The sequence below is a fragment of the Cyprinodon variegatus genome, unplaced genomic scaffold (assembly GCF_000732505.1).
Source record: "Cyprinodon variegatus isolate N-32 unplaced genomic scaffold, C_variegatus-1.0 Scaffold2, whole genome shotgun sequence".
Classification (NCBI taxonomy): Eukaryota; Metazoa; Chordata; class Actinopteri; order Cyprinodontiformes; family Cyprinodontidae; genus Cyprinodon; species Cyprinodon variegatus.
In genome coordinates this window covers 2,711,339-2,726,425 of record NW_015150455.1, presented here as the reverse complement: position 1 = coordinate 2,726,425, position 15,087 = coordinate 2,711,339, and the positions used below count along the sequence as shown (strand labels likewise).

Here is a 15,087-nt window from a genome sequence, read left to right as displayed (position 1 = left end):
ATATATATATATATATTTATATTATATTTATATATCTAGAATTTGCTTCGATCGTTTGAAAACTGCTGCTGTGAGGGTGTGAGTGGGAGGTGGAGGCCTGGGGAGATCCCCGTGCAGCACACACAGCTAGAGCCATTTTTTTGAAATGCGATGGCAGCTCTCGGCAGCTTGCACCATGATCCAGACCTCTTATGCTAACAGGCACCGGTGCAGCCTCCATGACAGAAATAAAAGGAAAAAAAAAGAACGAACGTGGAATGTTTAACCCCCCCCTTCCCATTGATCGAACACCCCTGGCCCAAGCAGGCAGGGCGTGTGTCTGAGCTTGTAGCCCTTCTTTGTAAGCACTTTAAAAGCCAATCTGTGACCATGTTCATTCCTCCACAGTTTTACCCCAACCTGTGATTTCAAAATGACAAAATAAAAGAAAAAAAAAAAAAAACTGACACAGAGAAGTGGGTTCAAGTCAGGGTGACTCGGTCATGGGCCGCTTAGTGCACAGGTTCTCCTCCGTTGCCACATGGAGACAGCACAGAAAAAAGTCTGTATTAAAATAATTTAGAGTTTGAGATTAAACCTTCCCTCCTCCGTGTCTTCCTTTTTGTGGTGAAATTGCACTTTGTAATTAAGAGCCCGCCTTGTTAGCCACTTCCACATGTATGTGAAATATTTTTTACATGTTTCTGTCTGACCTCTGACATTTCATTACACTTCAGTATGAAAACAACCCTCTTCCTCTTATCATCAGGAGCTAACTTGAGTCTCACTGTGACATCGAAACTTTCTGTCCCACTGAGACATGACCTTTTCTTAAAAAAAAAAAGACGTCCTGAAGGAGTGAGGCCACAACTCAGCTCTAAAGTACTCATAAACCGTGTTCTCTTTTTGCAAATCGAGCTGCCACCCAGATGGAGAAAGGAAAGGAGCGAATCATTTGCTGTCCAACTCAGCCTTCATCCTCCCTCCGTAAGAGAAAGAGTGGAGCATCAAATAAAAGGCTGCAAAGTATTTTTGAGTTATTGTCTTTTTCTTTTTTTGTTTGTTTGTTTTTACAGGTGAAAAGCATTTTCGTTCGTTGTCCGATTGGTGGACCCCCACTGAGTGAGATGCTTTCGATTTGCTCTCTCATCTCTGAATTGGTCAGAAGGGAGAGTCTCTTTCTCTCTCGCTCTCTCCTCCATTGTGGAGGCGGGGGTTAAAAGGCCTGAACAGGACGTTGACATGGGCTTCTTGCTACACAGTCAGTCCAAGTCATCAGTAGGGCAAGGTTTCCAGGAATCTGTCGATTGACGGCGGGGGTGGGACGAGGTCCTCCAGCTTCAGGTAGAAGATCCGTTGCAGGCCCTGGGTCCTCTGGGAGCGGAGCTCTGTCCTCAAGCCCAGCACACGGCTCAGAGGAGGCGCAGCTTTGGTGGAGGAGGAGGAGGCGCCACAGCCCAGGTGGTCTCTGAGACAGCAGATGACTTTATTCTGCAGCTCCTCAACACGCTTGGAGTCCTTCAGACCTGTGACTTGATCTGCAAAGCAAATACAGGAGCATTAGAGCTGTAATTTACTGTCTCTTTACAAATATTATGCTGATAATGGTTTCCTAAGACTTTCAATCCACGGGTTAACATGACATCTGCACAACTTTACCCCTTTAGTTTTTATCATTTAAAGCCTTTAACAAACTTTAAAAGGTTTTGTTTGAGGAGATCAGACTAAATAGAGCTGAAAAAAAAAACATTTTGAAGCATTTCTTGATTTTATTCCACTTCATAATTATTTACAATTAAATTAATGATTTACTGCCAACAACGTTCATTTGAAGCTTTTGGTTTAAATGAGACAAAATAAGGGAGTTGAAACGATCCCATTAAAAAGACAAAACAAAAAACTAACAAAAAAACAGGGGAAAATGGCAAAAATTAAGTCAGCAGAAAAAAGCCCAAACCCACACATATACATACATCAGAGCTAATTTAGGTAAAATAACATTAGCCTCATCTTGTTTTATATTGAATTGCACCTCATTAGCCCGTATGGCTCATGTCCTTAACAGCCTTACGCTGTCTCAGTTGTTGCAGATCAATACCTCGTCTAACCTAATAAGCCTCTCTCCACAAACACAAACACTCACATACCATAGAAATATAGATAACCATGGAAATAAACGCATGCTGTGCATTTGTCATTCATAAAAACTTAAATGAATGCAGGCAGATGCTCAAATAGGCCCTACAGTTTAGAGAATTTAAGACACAACAGTGTTCAACAATTAGCTGATTATTTGGCCTTGTGAGCAGCCAAATTTAATTAGGAAAACACACGGACTCACTGATGCAGGCCGCAGACTCCTGCTGCCCATAGCAACTCCAGTGGCACTCGTATTAGACTTAATGTGACACTAACTCATTCTGTAGAGAACAGGGTGTCCAGCCTGCCCCCCCACCAACACCCTAACACACACACAAACATGGTGCTGCAGGGAGGCTGCCTCTGAGACCAGTCTCACTTAGAGGTATCCATTATTGGAAGTGTATTTATTGTTTGTTTATGTGACTCTTTTGTTTGCAGTATTTGAGGCTGCAGAGTTACTCCAGCAAACCTTCCACTGCGCCTTTCAGACCTCTTGCACTCTTTTCCCCCCCTTTCATTATTTTGCTTCTCTGCTTTTCTCTCGTTCGCCCATTCCTTCTTTCTCTATGTGCGGCAGTTCCCGGGGAGAAATCGATGAGGGCCCTTTCTGCACAGGCCACTCCAAAGTGGTCGATCGCCCGGTGGCCCTGGTGGCTCTGCCGTGGGTACGCGTTGTGTGCTTTACCGAGGTGGTGGAGTGCCACTGCGAACGCCGCGGACGGCGTTCCAGAGCCGTGTCCCATGGTGGGCTGGTCGATTGGGAACAGAGCTAAGTGCTCCCCCAGAGAGAGTGAGAAGGAGAGGGGCAGGGTAGGGTTGTATGGCTGAGGTGGAAGGGGATTTTAGCCACTGCACATTAACATCTCACTCAAAATTTGAGCTTTAAAGAATAGAATCTCAGCACATAATTTCTGTGCATCTTTTGGAGACTTGAAGCCTGAGGTTACATTTCAAATGCATTCTACAGACAACATGATAGTTGTGTGTTTAAGAGGTGCTTCCGTGGAGAAAGGCTTGATTTTTCACCAGTGGACACTAATTAGAGGGGCCAGGTGTGTGGCAGGTGTAGCAGGTGCTTCTGGGTATCGGGTTCTTGTTTCAGGCAGAGTTGCGTGAGAAGACATGCTCACATGTGTGTCTCTGAGCATTTGTGTGACATCAGCAGATATATCCACCTGATTGGTGACAAAAAAATCCCCACGCTTCGAACAAATACAGGAAAAAGATAAGAAACACCTTGCATGGTGTTAACACCACTGTTTAAAATTCTGGTTTTTAAGCTCAAATTATATAATTAAATTTTTTTTTACATATAGTTAACATGATATTTTTCCAGTGCAAATGAACTGAAATAGATAAATCGGTTTACATTTCAAAAAAGGATAAAATGATACATCATTAAAGAACCTTGCAACTAAATATTAGCATATAGTGTTTTATTATTTAGACATTTATCAAAATTCCACGTCTTAAATTGCAAATATTGCTCTCCTAAAATTATTATCTAAATTAATGAAATTGTTTTCATTACACTTTTTGTTATCTAGACTTGGCTGTTCTAAAACTTGAATCCTATACTAGAAAAATCCAATTTTTTACTTGAATGGATTTATCGATGTTAAGATAAATAAAAAAATCCAGTGTCATCTATAGCTTTCTTGCCTGGATATATTCAGATCTGTTAATTTCATCAACTGAAAAGAAAAAGTCCAGTTCTATAGAAAGTGACTATAGGATTGAAGTTATTCTGGTGATGCACGTTTCTGTTGGTTTGCCATTTAAATATTTAAATTTTCTTTGGCTTCCTCAGACCAATCCAAGGTATTTTATGAAAAACAATTCCCCAATACAACAACCGCCTATTTTATATGTTATAAATGGACATCTAATAAATGTTTTTTTTTTTTTTTTTTCATTTCTACTAGGGTACCAATCACAGCTAAAGTGAAACACTATTTTAAATAGTTTATCAAATGTTGCTTGTTAGGGCACAAATTGTAAACTGTGTATTTTGATATCTACAGTACATAAAGCATCTTGAGTGATTTAAAGGTAGTTATTATTATTATTATTATTATTATTATTTTGGTTGTTACCTGTTAGCAGAACGAGGGCAGAGAGACAGGCGAAGGCAGAAGCATCAAGGTTGAGAGTCTGAAGGTGGGTTGAGAAATCCCGAATGGAGTCCAACCACTCTCCAAACCCACGAAGGCACTGGAACCTGTGTAGCACCAAGCCGTTGCAGAACACCAGCTTGTCCTCTGACAGCATTGATCTGAGAAACAGAAATTGCAAAAAATAAACTACTTGTCAAATGTTTATTTTAACAAAAATGCTGCATTTTCTTGTGATTAATTTCAGGCATTGAGAAGGAAACAATTAAACCACTGCACTAGAGACAAGACACTCATAAAACAGAGACATGCATCATATTTAACTCGTGTATTTTACTAAATTAAAGCACTTAAAATAATTCTTGCATTTCCTTGTTGCAGGGTTGGATGGATGTATAAAGTGGAGGCTGCTCAAAGTATGTGCATGTGTGTGTGTGCAGATAGGTAAACTGTTACAGCTTTAATGTCCCCCGGCTGTGGAGTGCACTGGAAACACAAAGCTTTAATGAGGAAATGAAAAGGCCTCTTGGATGCATTTAACCATCACTTACTCACGGCACACAACATCCCGCTTTCATTTTTTTTACTATCCAACAAAGCAGGAAAAAGGGGGGGAGCAAACAATGAATGACGCATAGGACAGATGGAAGGATGCGGGAGGAAAAAGAGAGAGAGAGAGAGGAAAACAGATAATTGTGCAAATAGAAAGAAAAAATGGGGGATTAGGGAAAAGACCTGGAAGCCACTAATTACAGTCTATGCAAACATTGGTTTAGCAGTTATAGGACTAAGCAGCAGCAACATTTGATTCTAATTATCCTCCCTACAGATGAAAAGATTTACCCCCTTAGCCAAAATCACATAATACACACTTTTATACATGCATGAAAAATAGGTTTTCATATCCTGCAAGATTTGAAAAAAATAAAATCTAAATCTATATCTAAGGAATGCTTTAGATTTTTATTAGACATCCCTTATTTGTGTTAGCATATGTCTCTGCTATGCACTTTTATGTTATACCCTACGCCCACCAACACAGCACGTAAGAACATAACAGGTTAAGGTAAAATATTTCTAAATTAGCATGTCACATCAGAATGATTCTGAAGATATCACAGAATTACATAAATGCAGGTATCAAGAAATGAAATTCAGGGAGCTGTGATCTTGTTTTTGACTTTATCCTTTCACACCATCAGCTCTATATGAAAGTTCTCAACAGGAAACTAGAGAGGAACCTCTGAAAAGCTTTCAAAGCTTTCATTCCTCCTCTAACCATGGTGGTTTCTAAAACACAGTGTTCAGAAAGAATAAAACCCTGCATTCTTCACTTTTATTACCTACAGATCATAGTTAGGGTTTGGCTAGCTAATGACTTCAAGTCAAACTACAGTCCCAAAGTAGGTGCAGGTGCTCGGATTAAACAGAGAATTAAGTGTCCTGCTTCTTTGCTTCCTAAATTGCTGCTACACACTGCTGGCAAGCCGACTGAAAGTTAGCAAAAAAAAAAAAGCCTTCCTCATCTAAAAGGAAAATAAATTAGACTGTATTTGCAGCAGACTTCAGACTGACTGTGAAACCAACTAAAAAACTATGGATTTTTCAAATCATTTTGCATTTTGGGACAAAACGTTTAGGCATTCACAATAATCATCATCACATCACACTCTAATCAAGTCACAAATCTGCACCGCCTTGAATAATATCCTAGCATCCCTTAAAAGTAGTAATATTATACACAAAAAGGATCCAAAGCTAAAATTCATTAGTCACTACTATTATTTTTTAAGTGCACAAAAAAAAAAGAAAACTTTGTGGTGTTATTTGTGTCCTGGTCAAAGTGTTGCTCAGTTTTAACCAGACTGTTAAAAATCGAGGTTGCAGAATGTTCCCTGAAAACTCCCATAAAATTTTCAAATCAGACATGCGTGTAACCCAAGGAGCCAAACTAAGAATAGCTGAAACAAAATCAAGTTTGTTTGTCTTTCCTCACAAAATCTGATTGGTGACGATTAAGCTGATGCCCCTCAGCTGAATGTTTGGCTTCATTTCATGGCATTGCCTGGCCTCTGTCTGGTAGTAGCACATGATCAGTGCTACACTGATGGACTGGCAGACAAGCAGCCAGGCAGATGCACACTCACGCTTACACACACACACGCAGCTGGATGTCAGCCACACATTCCACTCCCCCCTGACTACGCTGTCACTATGGTTATCAGCCAATAACCACAGAAACTGTTTGGTGATGGAGGGGTTCACAGTGATGTGGATCCCACAAGAGTGAAGCAAATTTGCTCTGCAGCTCGAGGAACACAGACACATTCAGGGTTTAGACACTCGTTTGTGAGTAGAGGGCTGCAGTGCAGGAAAGCATCTTGGTTCAGCACGAGGTCAGGACAGGAACGAAGTGATGGGATCTGAGGATTGCACAAAAAGTAAGGCAGCACACAGTTTGTGTGTGGTTTCCTTTATGCTGTGGGAGTTTTGCTGTTGGGAACCTGAGAAGCGCATGCATGTGTCTGTATGCATGCATGCTTGTCTGCCCTTTAGTGTGACTCAGAGTTGCCCCTCCTGCTGGGACTGTGATGCCACCACCCGTCCTCTACCCACCCTGCACCTGGACCTCAACTGGGAGAAGAGAAACTTCGACATCGTCAGGGAGTCTGAGTAAGCGCGCCTGTGTTGCCTGACTGTGTTGGTCCTCTGCCCTAGACAACAGCTCAGACAAAAGGACGAGCTTGTAGCGCCACCTCCCCTCCCTCTCCTCCTGCCCATAAATTTAACCAGCTGCATGCCTTACAGAAGCAGATCCGTAACCCAGGATCATTTTGATGCAGAGACAGGCCAGGCTAGCAGCTATGGCACCAGCTATCACCCACATGCTTCTACACACAGTACCCTGCCGAAACATTCACACCTTTGGAACTTTTCACATTTTTTTTAGATTATAACCAAAAACATTATTGTGTTATAAAAGGATTTCACGTCAAAGAAGCTGAAATTGTACTAGTTCTTTATTTATTAATTTTGTATAATAGTTCAAGCTGAGTGGAAATGGACGTTAAGCATCTTCGAAGTTTAATGTTAAAAACTTGCAGCAGACTCTAACTTGAATTTTGGTCTGGACTTTGACTGGGCCATTCTGACTCACAAATACCGCTTAACTTTGAACGATTCAATAGTCATTCTTCTGCTTAAACTTTTATTTGGTTCTACTTAGATCAGAGTTCAGTCCTCCAGTTTTGCTTCACGAATTTTAGCAAAATTCCTTCATTCCTGTCATTCCCGAGTAGAGTACTGAAAAAAATGATCTAAAAAAGCAAATAATTCCTTTAAAAAATGTATTTTGACCATTTGACCATGTAAATAATATGATCAGCCAATAAAATTCAGATTTTTGTCCTCAATATAAGATAATTAGATAGTATGCTCTTGAGATAATGTAATGGAATTCTATTTTCTTATTATTTTAAACATATATCATCTTACTCCATTTGCAACCTTTCTTACTTGCCTGCTCAAGTCAAGCGATGAGGCCATATTTATGTAGTTCAGAACCATCTTGCAGACTCATTCTCCTAACTCTACAGCTCCTCCAAAGTTACCATTAGCTTCTCTGCTCAGTTGCAGTCTTAATAAAATCTACACAAAACTTCCTATTGTTAAAAGTAAAACCTTTCTCTTTTTTCTGACATACAATTATCATGTTTGTCATTCTCTTAAAATTATCTAAAAATACATTGAGGTTTTTGGGTATAACGCTACAAATGTGAAAAACGTTCCAGTGGTATGAGTGGTTTAACAAGGAGCTGTATGACCCAGCCCCCTTCTTCTTTTAGTCAGCTGAACACGTATTTCCTTCCATAACAACTCTCTTCAGTCACTCAGCTGACCAGCGTTTAGATGGAATCAATGCTGTCAGTTCACAGAGTTTGCACAGTTTTGCACACACACACAGGCCCCTCTGTGCGTCAGATATCAGATGAGCGGAGCGGAACTCTGTGGGCGTAGCTGCTGTCATAGCTAAAGACTCCATTCATAATCTGCTTCATATGGTGATTACTCAGCTGCACTCCTCCCACTTTGGAGATACACCAACACAGGGGCGCACCAACTTTGCCAGCACATTTACACACTCCAATCTGATACCAAAGGGATATAGAATCTCTTATGCTACTAATATTGTGTTAGATAAAATAAAGTATATTCATCCTCTACACCTCCACATCTTTCTTACCTGTATGCAAGTCGCAGGACAAATAGCTCTAAGAAGGCTGAATCTATGAGCAGGTTCTGATCGTCACGCTGGAGTTCAGTGAAGCCCGGCAGCCGCTCGGCCCAGCACCTCGTGGTCTCCATCGAGATAGTGAGCAGCCTGTAGAAGAGCTGGATATGCTCTGCATCTGAGGTGGATGACGGAGGGTCGGCCGCGCTGAACTGTTTAGAAAGAAAGAAATGATAAAACAAGACTGTACGAAACCAGACTGACCTTTACTAAGCATGTGAAGGTGGGAGTGGGCACCTGGCTGTAGTCAAGGTCTCGTGGTGTGCAGTGGGAGTAAGCCCTGAGCATAGCAGAGAGCAGGCTGAGAGGGGGAGAAGGGGGAGACGCCTCTGTCTGAAGGGGGCTCTTTGGTTTGGAGGGCAGGCGGCCTCGTCGCCCCTTCAAGCTGTCAGTGCGGACCACTGTGAAGCAGAGAAAAACGAAAAGCAGAATTACATCTTTTTTTTTCTGCCTCCAAATTAGTGACCCAAACCCCTCAGGAGCTGTCCAGCATGAGCATCTTTCTCACACAGATGGCCAGCAGGTGGCAGTGGAGCTTCTCTGCAGGTACATGTATTAGTGAGGCAGAGGAATATGTGCTCTGTGGGTATATTTGCATTAATGTGCTGCTTGCATGTGGGTGGGGGTATTACAGGATGTGTGAGACAGGTGAGAAACCTCAGGGGAATGAGGACATTATGAGTATCACACTGATTTTTCACATGAGAAAAACACTGTACAGAAAGAAGCAGTGAGAATGTGTGATTCTAAGGGTCAGCTATGACTCTTTAGGAAGCAATAAGGCTGGTGTGGTTCATTTCTTTATGGTCTGTTTTTGTCCACAGCATGAATGTCTGTGATGTGGTTCATTGCAGACCATCTGAAAACCAGCAGGGGGGGAGAACACATAAAGCATTTCCACCTGTTAAACTTCTGCACATTTTGTCACAAAAAAAACAAACTTCCAAATATTATTTGGGGGTTTTATGCAATAAAGTAGCTCCAAGTAGCACATAAATGTCGATAGACTGTTTGTAGTATTAATTCAGCTGACTTGTGAAGGTTTGTGAAGGACTCAAAGGTTTAGTGAAGTTTGGCCGATCTTGAAGCACAGTGAACATGATAGATAGATCAGAGATCAAGTACCAAAGTTTAAAATCGCATTAGGTTATAAAACAACATACCAATAGAATCTAGAAGAGGTATAGGATTCACAGTTCTTCACTGACAATATGTTAAAAGGTCATTAGGGAGGAAAGCAGTTTGGAAATGGCCACTTGAGAAATATGTGGAAGAACCTGCTCTAGTCAGATAAGAGTAACTTTGAACTTTAGATCTCCTGGACCATGGTCTCCTTATGGGGCAGCGAAGGGTCAGAGAGGCTGATTGGATCAAAGCATAATCCTTAGGTAGAGATATTCCTCAAAAAGACTTGAACCATAGAACAAAGTAGTGACTCAGGATGGATAAAAAGAAATGCTAATCTTATCAGATGTCAAATAAAATTTGAAAATAAAATTATTCCAAACAAAATCCACTGAAATCAGAAGTTGAAATATATCAACTCGGCCATAAGGTTATGAATACAATCAAAAGGCACTACATTTTGCATGTTTATGCTGCCGACTGCTTTCATTTAGGATGATCCTTACCTTCCTTAACCATGCCCACACTTAGGCACTTCTGAAAGCGGCAGTACTGGCAGCGGTTGCGTCTCCTCTTGTCCACAGGACAGTTCTTGCTGGCCAGACACACGTACTTTGCGTTTTTCTGCACGGTGCGCTGGAATAACAATGAAAAGAAACAAGACATACCAATGATCAGCCTCCAAACACAATCAAAACCTAATATTTGATTTGTTTAATTCAATTTTTCCTCCCCTATCAAAGAGTAGGAAGCAGAAGCTCGCAGGTCAGATTTTAATTACGAGCTGAAAGGCGACGGTGACATCAGTATAATTAGATAAAATTAATTTCCAACAAGCCTCGCCTGCAGCAGGAACAAATTTATTAGAGCCTGAGCTGACAATGGGGGCCAGAGCGCATGGTGTACACATTCAGGTCCCATGAGATGGGGCGGGGGGGTGGTGGTTTGGGGTCTGTCTGATCAGATTGCCAGTGGAGGCCTGCGGGTCAGCTCGTGGTACCTTTTCAGAACCACACAAGCAGCTCCCCACTTATCTCTGGTTTCTGTTGGTGCCACTTTCTCCTCTCCTGATTGGCCTGTGATGTTATTAGGCAACTTATTAGAGTGAAAACCAAAAAGAGCCACATGGGAGGACTGAATAAACCCAAGGTTAGTTTGAATAATATGCAATTTATTATATCTGAGAAGAAGGGGGGAGGCTGCATCAAGCATGTAACAGGTGGACATTTCTGATATCAGCTGTATGGCTCTATGCCCTGGGCCACATGGGGAGGCAGTTCAATGGGGATGCAGTTGGTTTCCACTCATTTTCTTATGTTTCTACCTGTAGATGTCTTGTGAGATTAATTCAAACACTTGCAGAATATGTGGATTAGTTTCTGCAAAACTAATGGGCCTTTTCACTCTTTATCCTTAAGCTGTGAAATTGAAATTCTCTTTAAAAGTGAATAAGAGCATTTTCCGAGGCTTTCTCCAACATCAGGACAACCATGAATTTAAATAAGTTGGTTGATTTGATCCACCAATATACTGTAGAACTGTATACAAAGCAAGCAACATAGGTCACCATGATAAATAAATTTAGTTTTTATAAATAAACATGCTTTTTAAGAAAATTAGTCCAGCCCAAGCAGCAGTTTGCAACACAAATGATGCAAGGGCACTGCTGGAAACACAAAACTGTGTGAACGGATAGTGGGAAAGCCTATTTTTACTGACTTATTTAGATGTTTACAGTGCAGAGTGACAATTGGAAACACTATTATTTAAAGTGCTCTGTAATTATTATGTTGGCACAAACAGGCCACAAAAGCAACATGAGATTGTTAACTTTCAGGGAGTTAATTCTTCAGGGGGGGATTTTTACAGTAGGATTGGACAGCATGGGATTAAATCTCATTAAATCTGATTAGAGGTATTTTTTTCTCCATCTTTTGGTGCAAATATGATAGAGCAAAGATATACCAACCACCCTAAGACCTTAACTCTAGTTCAATTTCATTTTAAACACACACATGGTTTAGCTCAGACATCAAACAATTACAGAAGATACTCCAAACATCCCCCGCGGTAATCCCTGACTTCACAATGACCGCACAGGCGCTTGTTAAGTGTAACTGCTTTTATTTGCAGACTGTTTACATGTTACACATTATCAAGCTGTGACTCTAGAGCGAGCTGTAAATTAAACAAGTGGAAGACACGGAAATTGCTGCGGACTTTTTTTTTTCTTTTTCTTTGAACGCCTCTAGAATGTATCAAAACAAATAAATCCAATTAGGAGACGCTCGCGCCACACATGCCCGAGCCCCCAGAGAGCCCAATCACACACCAATTACTCCATATGCTGCGGAGCCGAGGCGTCAATGGACGCCAGGGTCGGAGGAGAGTGGTCGCCATGGCACCGTCCTGGATTACAGCGCGCGCTCTCCTTGCCTCGGCGACCGCTGACCCGTGCGCGCGGGGGATAAGTTAGTTATGGCCATTAGCGGAGCTTATAGGGAAAGCAGCATCCGTTCAGGATGGAGTAGGAAGAGCGCGCGGGGTGACGCAGGTTGCCTTTGCATGTCAACAGGGGTTTACACCTTTAACAGCAGGGCTGCTGCACGGTCAGCAAAAATAGTGGCGCCACCAGCGGGGAGGGGAGAGACCTGCTCCAATATGGACTATATTTCTATTGCCTGATTATGTATTTATTTGTATTTATATATAAATTGTATTTATTTTCTTATCACTCACTCTAGTGTTCTCATCTCTCTTGATATAACAGTTGCAGAATAAGTGTTGAGGGGTGGCATAACCTCAGGGTTAAGCTAAACTGTTCCAACAGGAAAATTAAGGAGCACAACATCCATGTTTTCTAAATGAAGGCAAACTATCCTTTCCTACAGCCTTTGCTAACAGATAGATGCATAGTGCATAGTGCATAGTGGATATAACTATATATGTTTCTGGGGCAAACATCTTTTACATTGTCATTACTTATTTTTTTTATCAATAATCATTCTGCAAAAAATTATATTTACAAGTAATAATATCTACATACATTTATTATTTAACATTTTTTTTATTAAAATGGTTATTTATCTATGATTTCACTGAAAACTCCTAGATGACTTGCAGAGACACATAATTTTCTCTTTACGCCCTACAACACAAAATCTAGATCTGAAAAGAGCATGAATTATGTACTTATCTTTAATTTCAGTATATTTATGTGCACAATTAACCACAGTATCTTTGTTGTCAAGTAAATGTTAATATATGGAAAATTAAAATGGTTTGAATATTCCACTTGAGAGTACTACTGTTGCTACTGTCTGTATTAGAGGGAAAAAGTGGAAGGGGTGGCCACAGGAGTGGCCAATGATTGGCTTAGGGTGGCCATGGCCAGCCCTGGCCCCGCATCTAGTTCCGCCCCTGAACAGTTGATCTACCTCATACTTGGTTTTGCTGCAAAATAATTAAAACATCAGTTTAGCCCTCCAGCTTGTAACTTAGCTATCTTTAGCTCTGCTAAAAGTTGGTAAAGTCAACATATTTTGATTGCTATCTGTCAGTCACCACTGAAACTTTCAATTAAGACTATGGACTAGGTCTGAAAGCTGTGCTCATAAGATTCCCTGATCTCTGCTCTCCACAAGGAAGTCAAATGTATTTTTTTTTTTCAGTTTTGCCAGTCTAAAGATGAGTACATTGCGTTTCCCTGCAGTTGATTTGAAGTTAGAGGTTTAAAGAGGTGGGTAAAGGCTGCCTTACCTCTGAACGTTTTCTTATCTCTGACCCCAGGGTTTAATTTATAAGACTTTTACTTCCAAGAAAAGCCTGAGTTTTCATTGATCAATTAAAGTCTGAGTAAATTACCCTCTTGTCAGAGGGGTAGGGCCTCCTCTGCCGTGTTCTGCAGTGACTTTACTAATTCCGTTCAATGTATTTGAGGCTGCAAATACTTTAACCTTCTTAGTTTTCCTTGTATCTTTAGCATGTGATCAATGGTATAGTGTAGTGCACACCAGGCCAGCAGGGGGGGCCCAAGAGCTCCTGAATAACAATCTAAAAGTATGTTTTCTATGTTGCTTGATTTACATTTGTGCTTTTGAAATGGTTTCAGATTAAAAAAGTAACCTCCAAAATGAGCACAAATACCAAAAAAAGCACACTGTGGCTGTTGTGGAGGCTGTATGGAGGCAAGCGGAAGCAGGTTCTAGAAATGTAACGTATTTGGTTCAATTAAAGCCCTTCACAGCTCAAATCCCTATCAGTGTCCTTGTAAACCAAAAAAACAGTTGGTCAAAGGAATAAAATATTTTATCTGTGCATACTGAACTGCATCTTATTTCTGTGCATGTTGTCCAAGTTGTATTTGCCACTTGAGCGTTTAAAAATACAAGTTCTCCATACAAGCTTGTTTTGCAAACTGCTCTGTCACATTCTGACACATAACTGTGACTAACACACACTCCAAGAGATGTAACAGGACATTTCTCTGCAGCAATCTCAGCTTATAAGTATGGTAAACACAGTAAAAAATGCAAAATTTTAAAGCTCTATTTCTTGCCACAAAATGCAACATAAAAACAGCTGAGATGGACTAAATTTTTTTATAACTTAAGCTGAATAGATTGACTTCATTACTTGAAAAAAAGTGCAAATAGCACACATTATTCTGCAGAAAATAATAGAATGAGGGGGAAGAAAAATGCTTAACATCTGAAATTAATTCATGAGGAAATGTGCTTCGAATTGCATTAATAAACTAGCAATAATTTACAGCTAGCCAGTTCTGTGGTTTAATGTGTAATAACTACTCTGAAATAATTAAATATAATCAGGGAGGAATTTCAGGGGACAATAAAACCATCAGGGTAATGGAGGTAATGCGCATGAAAATTGTAATTATATATACTACATACATATGTATATGCAGAAAAACTGGTGGTTTCTCTTACTTGTGCTGTATCCTTGAGTCACATTGAACACAACAAAAAAGAAAATATATGTTTTTCTTTAAGTGTGGTTGCGTGCATGTGTTTTTTTTTTTTTTTTATGTTTGCATCTGCATATATGTGTGTAGAGGAAGCATAGCAAGGATCGACAGGCTCTGTGGCTGCTGAGCTCTGCAACAAGCATACACTGTCTCTTTCTCTTTTTCACACACACACACACACACACTCCCTGAAGCCTTTAGCCTGCTGCCATCAGAAACTGTTTTCATTAATTACTAAATAAAAACAAATTGTGTACCTAATTGAAAAGTAGGATAATTCATTTCCACCTACCAGAGGCATTATTCAATTAACTCTATGCCTGCTGTCTTTATTTTTGCTCCCGTAGAAAGCCCTAACAAATTGTGCAGTGTTTTATATATATATATATATATATATATATATATATATATATATATATATATATATATATATATATATATATATATAT

At 40.3% G+C, this 15,087-nt stretch overlaps 1 protein-coding gene across 4 annotated transcripts in view; it reads right to left on the bottom strand.

Annotated features, from left to right (window-relative positions):
- Positions 1 to 39: 39 nt before the first annotated feature.
- The window catches only part of nr4a3 (nuclear receptor subfamily 4 group A member 3), a 24,033-nt gene continuing 8,985 nt past the window's right edge, over positions 40 to 15,087 (bottom strand). For all 4 annotated transcript variants that reach the window (XM_015400165.1, XM_015400242.1, XM_015400086.1 and 1 more), the window contains 5 exons: positions 10,158 to 10,287; positions 8,764 to 8,927; positions 8,479 to 8,678; positions 4,218 to 4,396; positions 40 to 1,517 (listed from right to left, as the gene is read on the bottom strand). In XM_015400165.1, the coding sequence (XP_015255651.1) occupies positions 1,255 to 1,517; positions 4,218 to 4,396; positions 8,479 to 8,678; positions 8,764 to 8,927; positions 10,158 to 10,287 (936 nt within the window). In that variant the 3' untranslated portion in view covers positions 40 to 1,254. The remainder of the gene's footprint in view (positions 1,518 to 4,217; positions 4,397 to 8,478; positions 8,679 to 8,763; positions 8,928 to 10,157; positions 10,288 to 15,087) is intronic.